Source organism: Balaenoptera physalus (assembly GCF_965194825.1).
Source record: "Balaenoptera physalus genome assembly, chromosome: 7".
In the NCBI taxonomy this organism is placed as follows: Eukaryota; Metazoa; Chordata; class Mammalia; order Artiodactyla; family Balaenopteridae; genus Balaenoptera; species Balaenoptera physalus.
In genome coordinates this window covers 2107288-2124151 of record NC_138886.1, presented here as the reverse complement: position 1 = coordinate 2124151, position 16864 = coordinate 2107288, and the positions used below count along the sequence as shown (strand labels likewise).

The following is a 16864-nucleotide window of genomic DNA, read 5'->3' as shown; positions in this document are numbered from 1 at the left end:
AGAAACCCCGAAACAACGGGATGCGAGTAACTGTCGTTAGTCTAGAACGTTCCTTTCAAACACGGCTTCTCTCGGACTGGATTTACCGTGTCCTTTCCCATCTCTGTCCACCTGCCTGAAACACCTCTCTCACCTCTGCTCGCTTAAGCTGCTCATCTCCACGAGGCAGCCCGAGGGCCTCCTCCCCCTCCGTGAGCCCTTTCCTGGGCACCCCAATGAGAAGGCTCCCCCCACCAGGCTGCCAGCTCTCCCAGTACATCTGCCAAGATGCTGATTGTGGTCGACTTGCACTGCGGTCGCTTGCACCAGCTTGGCCTCTAAATGAGACATGGCACCCAGGAGAGAGGACGTGGTGCCACCGGCCTCAGCTGACCTGAGTCTGAACCCAGGCTCTGCCCCTTCCTACCTGTATGCTCAGGATTCTGTTTACTAACCTCAGGACCCCAGTTTCCTCATCAGTAAAATGGAGAGAAAGCCTTCCATGGTTGTTGGCAGACTTAGGAACAGTGCGGCTGGCATGAGGTGGGTGCCCAGTCACGCCACCGGCCATTACCACGACTGGCACCATCTGGGCAGGAGCCAATCTGCAATCTACCACCTGACCATCGTTGGCCCTCATAAAACATGTCAAATGACCACAGGGAGTGTGGTTCGATTACCAAATTTCAGCATATTCGAGGTGGGGGAACCTCCAAACCTTGAAAACAGTAGCTTTCAAGTGACCTAGAGGGAACATCTTCCACCTCTGGAGTCGGCAGGTGGAAACCCAAGCAGGCTTGTCCTGGACCTGAGCCAGCTTTTCCAGGGGTCAGGGCTGCATGGGTGTGGCCTCTGGGACCCAGACTCCCTCCAGGGTGCGAGGCCCAGAGAACACATGGGAAAGGAGAGGTGTCGGAGGGCCCGGGGCTCTGAGATTGGGGGATCTTTTCCTTCTGTCCAGAACAGCTGGGCATACCTGAGGCCGGGAACAAGATGGTACTAAGGACCCCACGTTCTAGGATGGCTGCCTGCCCTCTGGGGCCAACTTACCAGGGGGGCAGTGCCGGCCCTGCCGCTGCCAGCGGTGGTATTAATCTCCTGACGTTATGGAAACGTACCTGGCCGCCTAGAACACGTGTGTCTGTGTGTGTTTCACATGTGAATGCGCTCGTGGTCAGGCACAGCCCGTCAGACTGAATGTGACCATCAGGTGTTGCAGTCACCTGTTTCTGTGCTGCCTCTTTTTCTCCGAGGTAACGGTTAGCGGGAGCTGTGCTTCCTGCCCCACCATTACCCTTAGAAGCCAAGTGAAGGGGAGGCCTGCGGACATGGGGGTACCCACAAGAAGGGCGCTGGGAGAGCCTGGTGTGGGGCAGCCGGGCTGGCTGCCGGGGCGGTGCTGGCCGACATGCCCATGGATCAAAGGGACGGTGGGGGAGAGGCCAGGCTTGAGAGTCCCCGGGCGAAGGGACCCAAGTAGCAAGAGGCTGGGGGTTGCACTCCCCAGTGGGGTAAGGGAGAAAGAACAGATCACGCCTCTCCCCACCCCAGGGCCCTGAGCCCCAAGTGTGACCCCAGCCTCAGGTTCACACTGAGCTCAACCCCCCAGATAAGCCAGCTCACTGACGCTCTGCACAAGCCCCGGGTGCAGGGCGCTGTGTCCAGAGGCTCCTGAGGATGGGCTGGTCGTGGACGGCCACTGCCCCGCCGGACTCCTGAGCCCTCGCCTGGGTCAGCGCCGCCCACAGAGCCCGCTCCCCACGCGAGCACTCACCGTGTTGAGGTTGGTGAGCACGTAGCGCTCCGTGTCCTCCCGGTGAGCCTGGTGGACGTCGGGGCCCACGGCCACCAGCAGCTCCAGGTGCAGGAGGCTCCTGGCAGCCCGTCTCCGGAGGCGAGGGGCGGGAGGACGGCCTGGCGGGGCGGGGGCCGGGGCCGAGAGCCAGGGTCCTAGAGAGCAGGTGAGATGCGGCTTTGACCTCGCGGCCCCCACGGCCACGCCCCTCCGTCACCCTGCGCTCCTGGGCTTGGAGATGCGCCGCTTACTGTGGGGATGAGGGAGTGGATGGCCCGACCCTCGCTTTCTCACAGGGCATGTGGGGAGCCAGAGAGGGCCTGTCTCCCGGCACAGGGAGACTGAGGGAGCGGTTCCTCTTTTTTGTTTTTTAATCACTAATTGGCTAAGCATTTGGTTTATTTATTTGTTTATATATTTATTGAGGCATAGTTGACTTACAATGTCGTGTTAGTTTCAAGTGCACAGCAAAGTGATTCAGTTATACATATACGTATACGTCTATTCTTTCTCAGATTCTTTTCCCTTATAGGTTATTACAAAATCTTGTTTTGTTTTTTTTTTCCGCCACGCTGCGCAGCTTGCAGGATTCTAGTTCCCCGCCCGGGGATCAAACCCGCACTCCATGCATTGGGAGCGCGGAGTCTTAACCACTGGACTGCCAGGGAAGTCCAAGGTTATTACAAAATCTTGAGTATAGCTCCCCATGCTATACAGTAGGACCTTGTTGGTTATCTATTTTATATACAGTAGGGTGTATCTGTTAATCCCAAACTCCTAATTTATCCTTCCCCCCTCCCCCTTTGGTAACCATAAGCTAGTTTTCTATGTTGAGTGGGCAGTTCTGCCCTGGCCCTCCTGCAGCTGGCCCCTCAGCACCCACGGTTTCACACCCTTAGACACCCACCAGCTCATTTGGGACATCTTGGCCCTCCCAGCTCCTCGGGAGGAAACACTCTCAGAGGGTGAGAGGTCCCAAGCTCTTGCATGTCACTCACGTTGTGACCGTTAGAACTGACAGCTCGGGCAGCTCACAGGAGAGAGGCGGCCGGGTCTTGGGAGGATGGCCGTCTCAGGTGGAGACGTTTCATTCCACCCCTCGGGCCCAGATTCCATTGCTGCCTGGGCATTCGGGGCAGCGCAAGGCCAGGAGACAGCTACTGTGTGGCTCTTATGTCCTTCTGGTCACCCCAAAGCCCCACGCTGGGCGCACACTGGAGTAGGGGGTCACCCCAAGATGGCAAGAAAAGCCCAGGACCACACCCCGCTTGCAGCCGGGCGCAGCCTGGGGAAGGTGTGAGCGGGCATGGTGGCAGCAGAGCCGGCCCCGATCCTGCCCATGCCCTGGAGCTGTCCTGGAGGCCTGCGGCAGCCACGTCCCATCTTTGGGCCTCTGGGTTCCCATCTGCAGCATCGGAACTATCAGGAACCGCTGACCTCGGCCCGCCCGAGGCTCCAAGGTGCACGTCTGTGAACACGCTTTGTAAACTGTGAATGGCTGTTCAGAGGCGGGAGGTCTACCCGTCCACCAAGCAGATGGCCTGGGGCCACGGCCGGTGGCCACGCGTTCTCCTGGCCTGCCCATGAGCTGGGCACTCCCCTGCGTGCTAACAAAGGTGGCTGGTGGAGCTGGGCCCAGGCATCAGGAGAGCTGGTCCCTCCCGCCGAGCTGTCCTTGACGCAGCTCCGCCCTCCCTCTCCCAGGAGCTGTACCTGGAACCGTGGGTGCCCTGGGGGTGGGCCTGTGGATCAGGTGGGGCTGGGCACCACCCCAGGGAGGCACCAGCTCCCAGTGCCGCCTCCTCAACAGCTGGATATAGAACCTGTCTGCACCCACCAGGATGTCGCCCTCCTGGAGGAGAGAGAGCCGCCTGGTGCACACGGCCCCGTCCCCCATGCAGGGCCATCACAGCACCAGGCATGGACTTGCCCCCTCCAAGGGCTCCTGCCCAAGTCCAAGGTCCGAGAGCCCACCTGTGTGGAACAGTGGGGGAGCCACGCCCTCTGGGAGCTGCGCTCGCTGCCTACCACCTGCTGCCAGGCCCCCCAGCCACGTTTCCAGTCCCCGTCACGCACAAGGCCTCCAGGCCCCAGTCTGCAGGGCCTGGTAAAGATCCCGGCGGGGCCCCGCGTGTGCAAGAATGGAGGGGGTCTTGAGGGACTAGCTAGGCCTGCGCTAATGAACAGCACTGCCCGTCACCAGATGGGCCCTGAGTGGCATCTGTTCCAACCCAGGCTGGGCCTCCTGACCCTGGAACGGGGCGGGGAGGGGGGTGGTTATAACATAAATGGCTCTGGCTCATTCAGTGACGCATTGTGACAACGCGTGACAATCCCCAAAGATACCCAAGAGGCTAGTGCTGCTGCCTTCACCATTTCTTTCTTTTTTTCTTTTTGGCCTCGCAGCTTGTGGGATCTTAGTTCCCCGACTGCGGATCGAACCCGGGCCCCCATAGGGAAAGTGCCGAGTCCTAACCACTGGACCACCTGGGAATTCCCATCAGTGACGACACTGACGTCCAGGGAGTGCCTGGCCCAAGGTCGCCTGTACTAAGGCGCAGAGCTGGAGTCTGAGCTCAGAGGTCTGACTGCAAAGCCCACCGTCTTTCCGTTCCCTGTTCCCTGGGCTTGCACCCAGCTCTGCCGCCTGCTAGCTGGGTGGTCTTGGGAAACTCAGCTGGCTTTTCTGAGCCTGCGAGGAACAGGCCCCCACGGCGTCAGAGTCTGGCTGAGCTCTAAGTGGTGTCGCGCTCACGTTTGGCTGTGCAGCGGGGGTTTGGAAGCATCTCTGCCCCACTGGGGTCCCCACGGCACAACCTCCCCCTGCTGCCGGCCTGGGCGCCCACTCACCACACAGCCCGAGAAGAAGGTGAGCCTGGACGCTGCGCCTGGGGGCAGCAGGGCGAGGCCCCCCGTGAGGCAGGGCTGGGGGGCCCCCAGCAGCCGGAGGGAGGCATTGTCCACACGCTCGCTGGTGAAGGAGGTGGCGAGGAGGCCCAGAAGAGCCGTCCCAGGGCTGCCAGGGAGCAGCGCGGGGCCCTGCAGGGCAGCCCCCTGTGCCCGTCCTCGGCCTCACGCTCGGGCTCACAGACGCAGGTGAGCGGGGCCACGTCGAATCGGGGCGCTGCGGGAGATAGGAGGCCCCTCGCTCCCCCCTGCTCGGCCCTCCAGCACAGCTCCCCCTGCCCGCAACGCGACTCCAGCCATTGCTCAGCGTGCATCTGGCCCCGACCACAGAGAAGGCAGGCACGAGTGGGACACCCCGAATTCCCTCCGCCCTGACCACTAGCCTACCCTGCCTCTGGTCCCCACCTGCCTTTGGATCACCAATGTCCCTACTCGGAAAGGGGGCTGTCACCATGGAGAAGTCCACAGACACGGCCCACGAGTGACAGGAAAAGGCTTTGGCTGGCGCTTGACCCAGCGCCCTTCTTGTGTCTCACAGAAAAGATAAATGTTTACATCCTGGCCAGAAACTGCAAGAATTCCTGACAGTCGGCCCAAACGGAGGCCCAGGGGTGGAAGAGACCAGCTAATTAGTGCCCATTCCCTTGAGATATTGAGCAGAATCCCAGGGTCACGACCCCAGCCTGGCCCAGGACACCCAGACCAGTTTTTATCGACTTGGCAGGAAGTAACGGAACTAATTAACAGGGTGACAGCAGCAGCTGACCTCCTCTCAGCTGAGCCACTGAAAAGCCGAGGTCCCTGACCCAAGGGTGAGATGCCCCCTGCAGGCTCTGAGAAACTCCCCTTGCAAGGAAGACACCAGGACAAGTACCTTCGGAGGCAGCGTCAGGGTCAAAGTAAGCGGTCACTTCCTCTGGCTCCAAAGCCTGAAGAAACTGCTGTGGGAGAAAGAATGAGTGAGGGGAGACAAGGGAAAAGGAGGTGTAGGGGAGAAGCAAGACAAGGAGCAGGTGGGGGGTGGGGAAGGGGCCCAGGAGGGGGAGAAGGGGCCCAGGATGGAGAGGGGGCAAGCCACCCACACCGGCATAGCCGGGTCCACCCCTCATCAAGTGGGTGGACAGTACCGAGGCCAACTCCCTCTCCAGTGAGCCCAGTTCGGTTCCTGAACCCCAAGTTCGGATTTCCTCCCACTTGGCCCAAGGGCTGTCGGGCAGCCCGTTCTCCCCCAGGGACCCGCCCTCAACACCCAGCGGAGCCCAGGTTCCCAGCTCTCGGGGCTCCCCCAGTACCGCAGCCCTCGGATCCACCCACCTGCCGGAAATCAGGGAGTCCCCAGCAGCCCAGGAGGACGAGGAGCACAGAAATGAGAATTGCCCGCACACATCTCCCCTGGAGGCGAAGCTCACTCATCCTCCCAGGAAGGGAGAGCGCTGTGGTGACTGCAATCTGGCCGGCGTGGAATGCGACAGACCCGCTGGGCTGGACGTTGAGGCTGTGTTTACTCGTGGGCGCTTCCTCCCAGGGCAGGGGCCGAGGGGCTGGGCGGCCTGCAGGCTCCTCCTGCCGCGGCCTGGCCTTGCGCTGGGCTGGGCCTTGGCTCGGAGCACAGCCACCGGTCCTGCTCCTGGGAGCACAGAGCGGGGGTGGGATTCATCTCCCATCTGTGTGACTGTGGCTCCCGGCTGGCTGAGGCACCATCACACCTGCTTCCTACGGACACCCTGCTTTCCATGACCTGTCCCCGCTCTCCTGTCCTCATTCCCTCCCTCTCAGCTATTGCCTGCGCTGTGCCTGCACCCGACGGCTGCCCACAGAACCAGGACGGTGGCACCAGCCCTCTGTCTGCCTCCCCAGCCGTCCCCACAGTGCTCACAGACCTTTAGCCACCGCCCCCACCCAGCCTGCCTTCCGTTCCTCAAATACGCCCAGTGCTTTGCTGCTCTAGTTTCAGCTCAAATGTCACCTCCCTCGTGGCACCATCTAAGTGGCCCCCAGGGAGAGGTGTCACATTTAGAAAATAAAAATCAGGACAGCAGTGAAACTGGAATTTCAGGTAAACAATGGATTATTATTTTTTTTTGGTGTTAAGTATGCCCCCAAATTGCAGCTAATATATGGGACATTTTTATACAAAAAATTATTCTTTATCTGAAATTCCTATTTCTCTGGGCATCCTGCATTTTGTTGGGTAGCCTTACTCCTCCTCAAGTCCGTACCACAGTATCTCACTTCATCATCTTCGTTGCAGTTACTACTATCCAAAATTGTTGATTTATCATCTGTATTTCCCTGAAGGCCCCCACGCACGTACAGAGCCTGGGATGGAAGCTTTGGGGAAGTGGAGGCCTCACCTGTGTCGCTGATCCAGAGCCAAGGCATGGTGTGCAAGTGACTTGTTACCATTGTTGTCACACAAAATAATACAGTACAACACTTGTTACAATGCTTATCGTTGTTATCGGATGCTGCTGAACTACGGCCCTGGGAAAGCAGGCTGTGCGACCTGGGGTCCTCCCTCCCGTCCCTGGGCCTCCGTTTCCCCGCCGCGTAGGGAAGATGGGCCGGGTTCGGACCGCGGGGCGGGAGACAGCTGCCCGGAGTCCCTGCGCATCCGCTCCGCACCCGCCGCTCCCAGGCCCGGCCGTCCAGCGCCCCCTGGCGGCCGCCTGCCCCGCCCTCCGCCGGCCGGGCCGCGGTGTTGCACCGACGGCGGCCCCCCCAGTTCCCTTCCGGCGCCCAAGTTTCTCGGCCCCAGGCCGGCCCTCGGGGAGATCCCGGGCTTACGCCAACCCTGGGCCGCTGACCGCGGACGCCGCTCGCCGGGGTGGCAGCCCTTTTCCTTGGGGGCCAAAGAGCCCCGCCCTGCTCCCGGCCGTGCGGAACCAGAGGCGAAGGCCCGGTTTCCAGCAGGTCGGGGAGAGAAGGGCACTTCCGGGGATTGGCGCTCACGTGCGGAGACCCGCGTGGGACGGCTTCCGGGGTCCCGGGCGCTGCTGTCCCCGCTGCCGGCGAATTGGGGTCCGGCGGGACCTGTGCTCGGCGAGCAGAGCTCGGCTCCGGGGCCGCGGCGCCGCCGTGGATGGGCGCGGGGGCCGGGACGGTGCCGGGATGGCGAAGGCGAGGGTGCTAGCCCCCGAGCGCGCCCCGGGCGACCCCGCGCCTGAGCCCGGGCTCGTCAAGAAGCCGAATGGGAAGAAAAACAGGAAGAAAAGATTCTGGAAGAACAAAGCGCGAGAAGCAGGCAGAAAGCCGGGAAACGGCCCCGGCGTGGTGATGGTGCGACCTCCAAAGGCGCCGGAGGACTTTTCCCAAAACTGGAAGGCGCTGCAGGAGGAGGTAAGGCCGCGGGGGCCCCGCGGATGGAAAAACGGAGAAGGGCTTGTGGGGCCCAAGGGAGCGCAGATTGGCGTGAACGCTGTGGACTGAGCGGTTCACCGAGAGGTGGCCTGTTGAGGGCGGCAGCGAGCTCGCAGGCCAGTGAATGGCAGGGACTTGATGTAAAGGACTCTGGCAACATCCTGGACCTTTAATAGGTGAGAGTTGACAACAACTGCCGCCGGCTACTGAGCTCTTAAAATGTGCAGACGCTGCCGGCTGAGTTACATGTGTTCTTATTTAACCAGCCCTGAGATAGAGTCCTTAATTATCTCCATTTTACAGACGAGGAAATGGGCGAGAAAGGTTACCTTAGGTGTCCAGGTTTGCAGCCGGGTCAGCAGAACCAGGAGTCAGACGCCCAAGTCCTTGCTCGTAATGCCGTGTTGTACCTATTGTCTCTCTCGGAATCAGTGGTCCAAACTTACTTACAGATTACAGGTTACTGTCTCCTAAATGCTGTTTGCTGTGCTTCACTCATAAGTTCTCTCCAGTTCCGTTGGAGTTGGCTGCTATTGTTATCGCTGTTTTCTAGGTGAGGTAGAGAGTTTAAGGAACTTGACCCAACGTCGCACAGCTAGCTAGCAGATGGCAGACTGGGGTGCAGATTCACACCGTGGGGCGCGAGTTTGTGCTCTTTGCTACTGCTGACCTTCAGAGTCTGTTCTTAGTTCCTGAAATCTGTTAACGAAGGTAGCCTCAGAGTGAGAGCGAGAACAGAAGAGCTTCTGAGCTTCTTAACACAGCCGGGCATCTTAGGGCAGAGTCCAAAGCATTCTCCTGTCTTGACACACAGGCCGATGAAATTTTCCCTCCGGTAAACCCCGGGTTCTCTGACTTCTTGAGCTGTAACTTTATCTCTTTCTCTCAAGTAAGTAAAGCAAAACTAAGCAAGCAAAGGGATATTTATTATGGAAAAAACCTTGCATTTTCTCCAGTTCATACAAGAAAGTACATTCTTCTGTTCTTTCAACGTTGTGGGAACAGGTAAGTAGAAACCCACCTGATCACTCAGCTGGTTGCCAGGTAGCAGGGTCTTAACCGTGTTGAGAATGGCCACACCGGGGACGTGCACACAAGAGGAGGTTGGGCTGGGAGACCTCAGCCCTCCGTGCAGGAGAGCGGGGGTGCGGCTGCCAGCCCTTTTTCAGCCACTTTTCATTGGACACACCCCTCTCTTCCTGAGACCCTCACAGCAGTAGCAAACCAAGAAATCTGATCAAGGAAGTGGCTGCCATGCACCAGCTTGTTGGCCTGAGCTGTGAAGGAATTAACTCTAAATGTGGAAACAGGTTGCTTTTACACACACACACGTATAAGCTTTCTTAATCCTTTGTGCATGTTTTCCAAATTAAAATGTGTTGCATATTTTATTTTGGGTTCCATTAGTTGCTGAAACAAAAATCACAGGCCCCGGAAGAGCCTCTTGTTCTCTCTCAGACGGATTCCAAAAAGCAGCCCCAAAGTGTCCAACAAAACAGGAAAGTGATCTCAGATAAAGCAAAGAGAGATGAGATGGGGACAGAAAACACAGACCCCAAGGCCGCAGGGAGCACTGTGCCCTCAGGATGTCTGAGGAACAGGAAGATCCGGGCACAGCGCAGTGAGAAAGGAGTGAAGAAAAGGCCCGATGATGACATTTCCCCGAAACGAGGCGAAGTCAAACGTAAGAAGTGGAAAGCTGAGGAGGTGACCGCCACCTTGCCTCCGGCCCCGCCCACTGAGTAAGTACCGCCCGGGCTGGCGCGGCTGTGATGACCAGCTCGGCCTGGTCAGCGTCCTGGCCGAGAGCCAGGTCACAGCGACTAAGGCCTGTCTCCTTAAGGAGGCCGAGCCTGCTGGCCCCTCCGTCACCTTACCCTGGTGCTGTCGGTGTCTTTGTTGACTATTTGTCTCCCCGGAACGTGGGCACGAGGGAGACAGAGCCTGTTTCATAGCTGCTGTGTCTCTGGGGCCCAGAACAGGGCCTGGCACGTGGGAGGCCCCAAGGCAGGGTTTGTGGAATGAATGAACGCCAAAGCCACAGGGACCCGCGTGTGAAACCGATTCCCACGTCTTGCTAGCTGGGTGGCTTGGGGCAAGTTCCCGACGTGCCCGCAGCCTCAGTGTGCTTCCCCGCAGTGGGTCTGTGAGCTGCAGCGTGGTGACCCAGTGCCTGGTGGTTACTCAGCAAACCCTGTGGTGTCACCCACCCGGGAAGGACCAGAAGTCAGTGGCTGCCTCTGAATGGCTCAGCCAGGAGTGGCGCGTTTGTAAGTCAGTCCGGCTGTGTGTTGCCTGGGGTTGAGGACGCCATCGCTGAAGGTTTCAGGAAAGAACAGTTGGAGTGCCTGCCGCGACTCACTGCGCCAGGCACACTCTCTGGAAACGGAGCAGTCACGACAGTTCCCTCTGTCTCAAGGGGGACAGACGATGCACTGAAATTATTTCAGTAATTCCCTCAGTGTGGTTGGGATACATCCAAGGAGGGAGAAGCCTGTGGGGGCAGGTGGCCAGAGGGGCGCGTCCAGTCAATGAGCTCAGGAGGCTGTCTCTAAAGAGATGACAGGGACGCTGAGCCCGAAAGACACAGTCACAAGCCACTGCTATCCGTCCCTGCCCGGCGTCCCTGTCTGCAGGGCTCGGCCCGGGGACGAGGTGGCGGGGCTCTGTGTCTATGTTCTGCACTCATCGTGTTTCTGTGAGGTTCTTAAATGTTTCATAACTGAACCGTTAGTTTTGTAATTGAGAAGAAAATGTTAGCAGCCGGTACACCTGAGTGGAGGTGGGGGGCTTATTTCTATTTTATATTCTTTCTGTTGCTCTGTAGTTCCTAAGTTTCAGCTAATGAGTGTATTTTTTTTTTTTAATTTATTTTTTGGGTGCGCCCGGTCTTGGTTGCAGCACGCGAGATCTTTCGTTGCAGCATGCAGACTCTTAGTTGCGGCATGCATGTGGGAGCTAGTTCCCCGACCAGGGATCGAACCCAGGCCCCCGCATTGGCAGTGCGGAGTCTTACCCACTGGACCACCAGGGAAGTTCCTAATGAGTAATTAAAAAGGAAAGTGCCAAGATGATCACAATAGCCGGAGCGGTGGCCTGGCGGCCAGGCACTTGGGGCCGGACTGCCCTAAGAGCAGACCCCGCTCGCCTGCCCGCGCTCAGCCTGTTCTCCCCTCTGCCTTTTAGCGAAGACATCTGGTTTGACGACGTTGACCCAGCGGACATCGAAGCAGCCATCGGCCCGGAGGCAGCCAGGATAGCGAGGAAGCGGCTGGGTCAGAGCGAGAGCAGCATCACGCTGGTGAAGGAGCGGGCCTTTGGCGGGTACGTGGGGCAGGGCCGCGGGGCGCGCTCTGCCTCGGGGGGCGGGGGCGGGGTCTTCAGGAAGGGCCCACTACCCTCTCCTCCCGTTGAGTTGGGCAGGCGCCTCTCGGCGTCCGGCTGAGACCCGTCCTCGTCACGTTACTGAGCGGTGGTGCCGGTTCCTGGGTCCCGCGGGTGGATTGAACTGGAGCCTCGGTTCCCCTGCAGCCTGACGAAAGCCTTAGCCGCGGACTGTGAGATGGTGGGCACGGGCCCCAGGGGGGAGGACAGCATCGTGGCCCGCGTGTCCCTGGTGAACCAGTACGGGAAGTGCGTTTACGACAAGTACGTGAAGCCAACCCAGCCGGTGACTGATTACAGGACGGCGGTCAGCGGGATCCGGCCCGACGACCTGGCGCAGGGTGGGTGCCTCAGCGCGGCACGCGGCGGGGGCGGCTGGAGCGCCTTCCGTGTCTCCCTGCGGCCCTTTGTGCTGCAGGCGCGGGCGCAGAGAGAGCCCGGCGGTCTTCCTCCCTCCCGGGCGGGTGGGCTCAGAGGCTCCCGCGCCCGCTTGCATCGGCCTTGCTGCCTGCTGGCCACGCGACCTGAAGACCAGGACAGTGTTCCCGGACGGAGAGAGGCTGCTGTGGGGTGGGGAAGGGGTGGGAGGCGGGACAGGCTGGAGGGGCTCCCAGGCCTACGCGAGGGTTCGGAAGCCGTGGGGAGGCCGTGGGCAGCAAGGGGCCTGGTCTGGCGCGGGTTCCCCCGGGGGGGCCTCGGTGCTGGGCATCGGCTGGGGCGGGGCGTGGGGGTGGGGCGTGAGCCCGTCCTCTGTGCCCTTGGTCAGGGAGGTGGCTGTGCAAGGCAGCGAGCCGTGGCCCAGCTCGGGGCACAGCCTGGACGCTGAGCCCGTAGGATTTGCCGACGGACAGGCTGTCGGGGGAGGGCACAGAGGCCCCCGGGGGGCCCCAGATTTGGGGCCTGGGGAGGTCCTGGGAGCAGGGGCTTGAGGCGGTGGCTCTGTCGTCCTCTGGCTGCGTCCTCTCTGCTCTCCGCACCTCTCAGGTTCCCTGGAGCACAGCCCCCGAGGTGGCCCGGCCGACCATCAGCCCCAGGGCCCGACCACATCTCCACCCAGGCTCTGCCGGTCCTGCTTGGGTCGCGGGTGGGCAGAGGCACGGGGCCCAAGCGCGGTTGCTGCAGCCCTTCCCTTGGGGCGTGAGGGGAGGGGGTGGCCCCAAGGGGTCCGCTCCGAAAAAGCGAGCAGAGCTGCCTCCGGAGCCCAGGGTCTAGAGCCGGGCTTCTCACCGTCTGTGGCGAGGGCCACCCCCGCCTCGTTTTTGTCTCCGGTTGGAAAGACGTCAAACACAAGCCCTGGTTTCTTACTGTTAGATTCAGCTGTCGGCATTACCCTGGCCGGGGGCCGTGAGTGTGCTCCCCCCGCGCCCCCCCGGTCGGGGTGCGGGGCGGCCCCTCGGCCTCGGCATCACCCTCCTGAGCGGAGTGGCCCGCCCGCCTGTCCTCGCAGCTCTAAGCGGGGGGGGCCTCTCGCTCAGCACCGTAGTGATGGACACGTCACTAAAAACCGCTTCTCTGTTTTGTTTCCAGGAGAAGAATTTGAAGTCGTCCAGAAGGAGGTGGCAGACCTGCTGAAGGGCCGGATTCTAGTCGGACACGCGCTGCACAACGACCTGAAGGTGCCGGCTCCGGGCGCCTCTTACGTAACGCGGTGTCCGAGGCGGTCGCGCTTTCTCCGTGACTTGGGTGATGCGCCCACCGTGTCAGCTTCGGGGAGCGGGTCCCTGCACACCCTCGTAGGCAGAGCCGGGCGCTGCCTCTGCCACCCTCACCCGCCCGGTGGGCCGCTGCTCCTCCCAGGGCAGAGCCCCTCCTGTCGGCGATCATCCCCGGAGCCACTGGGCAGTCCCCGTGTCCCAGGCCGGCCCGTGGCGGCCAGCACAGCGGGCGGCAGGCAGGCTCGGAGGGTCCCCTTCCCGCGCCCCAGAGGGTGGGGCTCAGCCTCTGCCCCTTAGGGTCCCTGCTGTGGGCAGAGCTGACCCACCTGTTGGGACGAGACGCTCGGGGCAGGCAGGTGGGAGACTGTCCTCCCTGGGCCTGCAGCTTTTCAAACGGTGTTTCCTGGAAGCTTGGCAGCCTCCAGTGTTTCAGGGACCCATAAAAGTTGGTCTTAAATGTCTTTTAAAAGTAAATTTTGAGGGCTTCCCTGGTGGCGCAGTGGTTGAGAATCTGCCTGCCAATGCAGGGGACACAGGTTCGAGCCCTGGTCTGGGAAGATCCCACATGCCGCGGAGCAACTAGGCCCGTGAGCCACAACTACTGAGCCTGCGCGTCTGGAGCCTGTGCTCCGCAACAAGAGAGGCCGCGATAGTGAGAGGCCCGCGCACCGCGGTGAAGAGTGGCCCCCACTTGCCGCAATTAGAGAAAGCCCTTGCACAGAAACGAAGACCCAACACAGCCATAAATAAATAAATAAAACTAAATTAAATTAAATTAAAAAAATTTAAAAAAAAAAAAAAAAAAAAAAAAGTAAATTTTGAGGGAATTCCCTGGCGGTCTAGTGTTTAGGACTTGGTGCTTTCACTGCCAGGGCCTGGGCTCAATCCCTGGTCGGGAACTTAAGATCCCACAAGCCGCGCAGTGCGGCCGAAAAACAAGAGAAAGAAAGTAAAGCTTGAACTGTTAAAAACCAGCAAGTCCTCTGCCCACGGAGACGCGTTTTGTCATAAACGTTCTCACCTCAGGGGCCCCGGAAGCTCGTGCTCCCTCCTAGCGCCCTCCCCGTCCCTGGTGACCTGCGCAGGCTCGCGTTCCAGCCGCTTGCTGGCTCCTTGGTGACGAGTCTCCAGCTTCCCCGGTTTCAAGGCTGTTTTCATGCCCGTGTGGTCCTTCCATCACCTTTCCCGTGGTGATGTTCCCTCAGAAGTTCCGGCTCGCGTCAGTGCTTGTTTTATCTGTGTGTGCACGTGTGTTATGTGTTGGAGTTTGGTAGAAGGGATCTGCCACTGCAGATGAACAACAAAACGCCCGTCCTGTTTTCTCCTCCAGGCGCTGTTGCTCGGTCACCCGAAGAAGAAGATCCGGGACACTCAGAAGTACAAACCTTTCCGGAGCCAAGTGAAGGTACTTGGAACCGCGCCGCTCCGTACAGCGTAGCTCGGTTTCTCGGTTCACGTGATCGTCGGTTCTGGTCCCTGAAGGCCGGCTTATTGAGGAAAGGTGTTGGGTTTCGTTTGGTTTTTCCTTTTAACCTTTAAAACTAAAAGGAATCTTAGAAGAAAAAGAGTTCTGCCAAATGCCACCTTTAAAGTTAGTGTCGCTGAGGGCAGGTGAGTTCCACTCTCTGATCTCTGTGATTAGACCCCCGACTGCGGGCAAGAAGCCGCCTTCGTGTCTATTCCAGAGGCAGACCTGCCCTTGAAATGAGCAGGGCGGCCTGAGGCCAGAAGGCAGAGATGGCAGAGTCCTTTCCTGGTCCTCCTCTAGGGGCTGACCGGGTGTCACCAGCCCGCAGGGCCGCGGGCATTTCCGGTGGGAGGGATGCTGAAGGTCACTTGGGTCGGGGCTCAGCGGGCAGCTCCCCTGCCCAGGCAGGGCCTACAGAGGCCCCACCTGAGCGTGGCTGTGCGCTGCCCTCTCCCCTGGCAGAGTGGACGGCCGTCTCTGAAGCTGCTTGCGGAGAGAGTCCTGGGGATCCGGGTGCAGCAGGCAGAGCACTGCTCGGTGAGTGTGTCCCGGGCGACAGTCCTCGGGCTTGGGGGCTGTGCCTGGCCTCGTGCGCGAGGTGCAGTGTCACCTGAAGACAAACACGGTGGGCCTTGGGCGGCTTCTGTTTTAGGAGGCTCCTGGTCGTGATAAATGACATGGCACAGCAGGCCTGCAGAGTGTCGGTTAAATTCTAAGTGGTTACATTTAACTAATACTTCACACCAGAAAGCTAACTAGTGTACGGTAGTCAGAGACAAAGGCCCCAGTCTGGATTGCAGGCCCTCTAGGACTGCGCGTGAGGCCGCTGGCCCGCGGAGCCCAGCCGCTGGGCTCTTGTGCCCCAGCATCAAGCTCAGGGCCTGCCGTCCCCCCACCCCGTCTCCTTCCTAGTTCTGTGGTGTCGGAGCACCCGCGAGGCAGCACGTTCATCCCTTCGCTTTGGGTCCCTCCGTCCCGTGGACTGGGGCGCGGAAGCACGGTGAGGGCCGTGGTGCTGGACCACTGCCCTCGTCAGTTTTCTCCTTCACTCGTCCGCGTCTGGTGCCAGGGCTCGGGGACTGTGGGATGGACTGGCACGTACGTGGCCGTGCTTGTCGCCCGGCGGGACAGTCATGGTGGCGCTCCGTGTCCCCCAGATTCAAGACGCGCAGGCGGCGATGAGGCTGTACGTCCTGGTGAAGAAGGAGTGGGAGAGCATCGCCCGAGACCGGCGGCCCCCGGCCTCCAAGGCCCACGGTGACGCCGCCTAGCAGGGGCCCCGTCCTGTGCCACGCTCACGGGCAGCTGTGACCAAGTCACCGGACAGATGGAGGCCCCCCGGAGCAGCGACCCTGTGGAAAGGTTTCAGAATCACGGCAGCAGGGGCGCGTGGCGTGCTCGCTGCTGAGCAGAACGTCTCCCGTCTGGTTGTGGCATCTGAGACTCATCCCCGCACGTGGGACGGGAGGAGGGGCTGTCCCTGGGGGCTCCCCGGGTCCCAGGACCAGAGGCGCCTAGTTGTCCCCAGGTCTGCGGCGCCTTCCCCTGAGGAGGCCCCTTTCCCTCGTTGCCTTGGCCAACGGAAAGGAAAGAACTCCGCGGACTCGAGCCTGGACTGCGCGGCTGTGGGCAGCCCGGCGGCAGCCTCGTCGAGGGGTTTTCAGTGGTTCCTTTCTCACCCCCTGCACACAAGTTTAAACTGCGGGTCGGGGCCCACAGCCGGCGAGGGGAGCTCGGGCTGCCCAGCGCGGTGACGACGGTTCTCCGCAGAGGTGGGCGCCTCCCCGACTAGGGTGGACGTTCCGACCACGGGCGGGCCCGGGCGCGGGGGGCTCTCTGGCACAGGAGCAGCCGGTTGCAGCGAGTGGAGCGTGTGACGCGCCGGGCTGTACTGAGCCCCCACCAGCCGTACAGAACGAACCCACAGAGGAGGTTGTGTGACGGAAACGCAGGTTTTTACTTGAGCTGGAGCTTGTGAAGGCTCAGTGTCTGAGGGGACTGCTGTGTCCCCCTGCTGGTCCTGGGTGACACCTCTCCCTGACCCCCACCCCTAAGGAGACGCCCTGCGGCACTGGGCGCCCCGGCAGGTACAGCATGAGGAGGGAGAGGCGGAGCTCCCCGGGCGGCTGCCTGGGCCAGGCCTACTGCCCGCCGTCGGAGCTGCGCTGCGAGGCCTCTTCCAGCTTCTGAAGCACACTTTGTGCGTAAGAAACCAGCTCCTGGAAGGAGAACAGTAGGTCAGCTGTTTCCATGGACGGTCTCGTTACTCCAATAACGAGTAATTTCTGTTACTTAATTTGCTCTTTGAAGAGGTCT

At 60.5% G+C, this 16864-nt stretch overlaps 2 protein-coding genes across 11 annotated transcripts in view; one reads left to right on the top strand and one right to left on the bottom strand.

The window, feature by feature from the left end:
* The window catches only part of ADAMTS13 (ADAM metallopeptidase with thrombospondin type 1 motif 13), a 32835-nt gene extending 25494 nt beyond the window's left edge, over nt 1-7341 (bottom strand). For 5 of the 8 annotated variants that reach the window (XM_082470338.1, XM_082470343.1, XM_082470340.1 and 2 more), the window contains exons 1-4: nt 7258-7341; nt 5996-6308; nt 5556-5622; nt 1754-1929 (exon numbers count right to left, since the gene is read on the bottom strand). In XM_082470338.1, the coding sequence (XP_082326464.1) occupies nt 1754-1929; nt 5556-5622; nt 5996-6308; nt 7258-7295 (594 nt within the window). In that variant the 5' untranslated portion in view covers nt 7296-7341. Of the gene's footprint in view, nt 1-1753; nt 1930-5555; nt 5623-5995; nt 6309-7035; nt 7165-7257 lie in introns of those variants that run through there. The other 3 variants (XM_082470339.1, XM_082470342.1, XM_082470344.1) reach the window with 3 other exon arrangements.
* On the top strand, nt 7241-16512 carry REXO4 (REX4 homolog, 3'-5' exonuclease; the record flags this gene model as incomplete). 3 transcript variants are annotated; one of them, XM_082470359.1, is made up of 8 exons in its annotated part: nt 7241-8020; nt 9449-9783; nt 11228-11365; nt 11573-11766; nt 12953-13041; nt 14411-14485; nt 15011-15085; nt 15706-16512. In XM_082470359.1, the coding sequence occupies 8 exons, from the start codon at nt 7241-7243 to the stop codon at nt 15817-15819; spliced, it is 1800 nt and encodes a 599-aa protein (XP_082326485.1). In that variant the 3' UTR covers nt 15820-16512. The 3 variants fall into 3 exon arrangements, with proteins under 3 accessions (XP_082326485.1, XP_082326484.1, XP_082326486.1); XM_082470358.1 differs by having other exon boundaries at nt 14953-15085; XM_082470360.1 differs by lacking the exon at nt 15011-15085.
* Between the last annotated feature and the right edge of the window lie 352 nt (nt 16513-16864).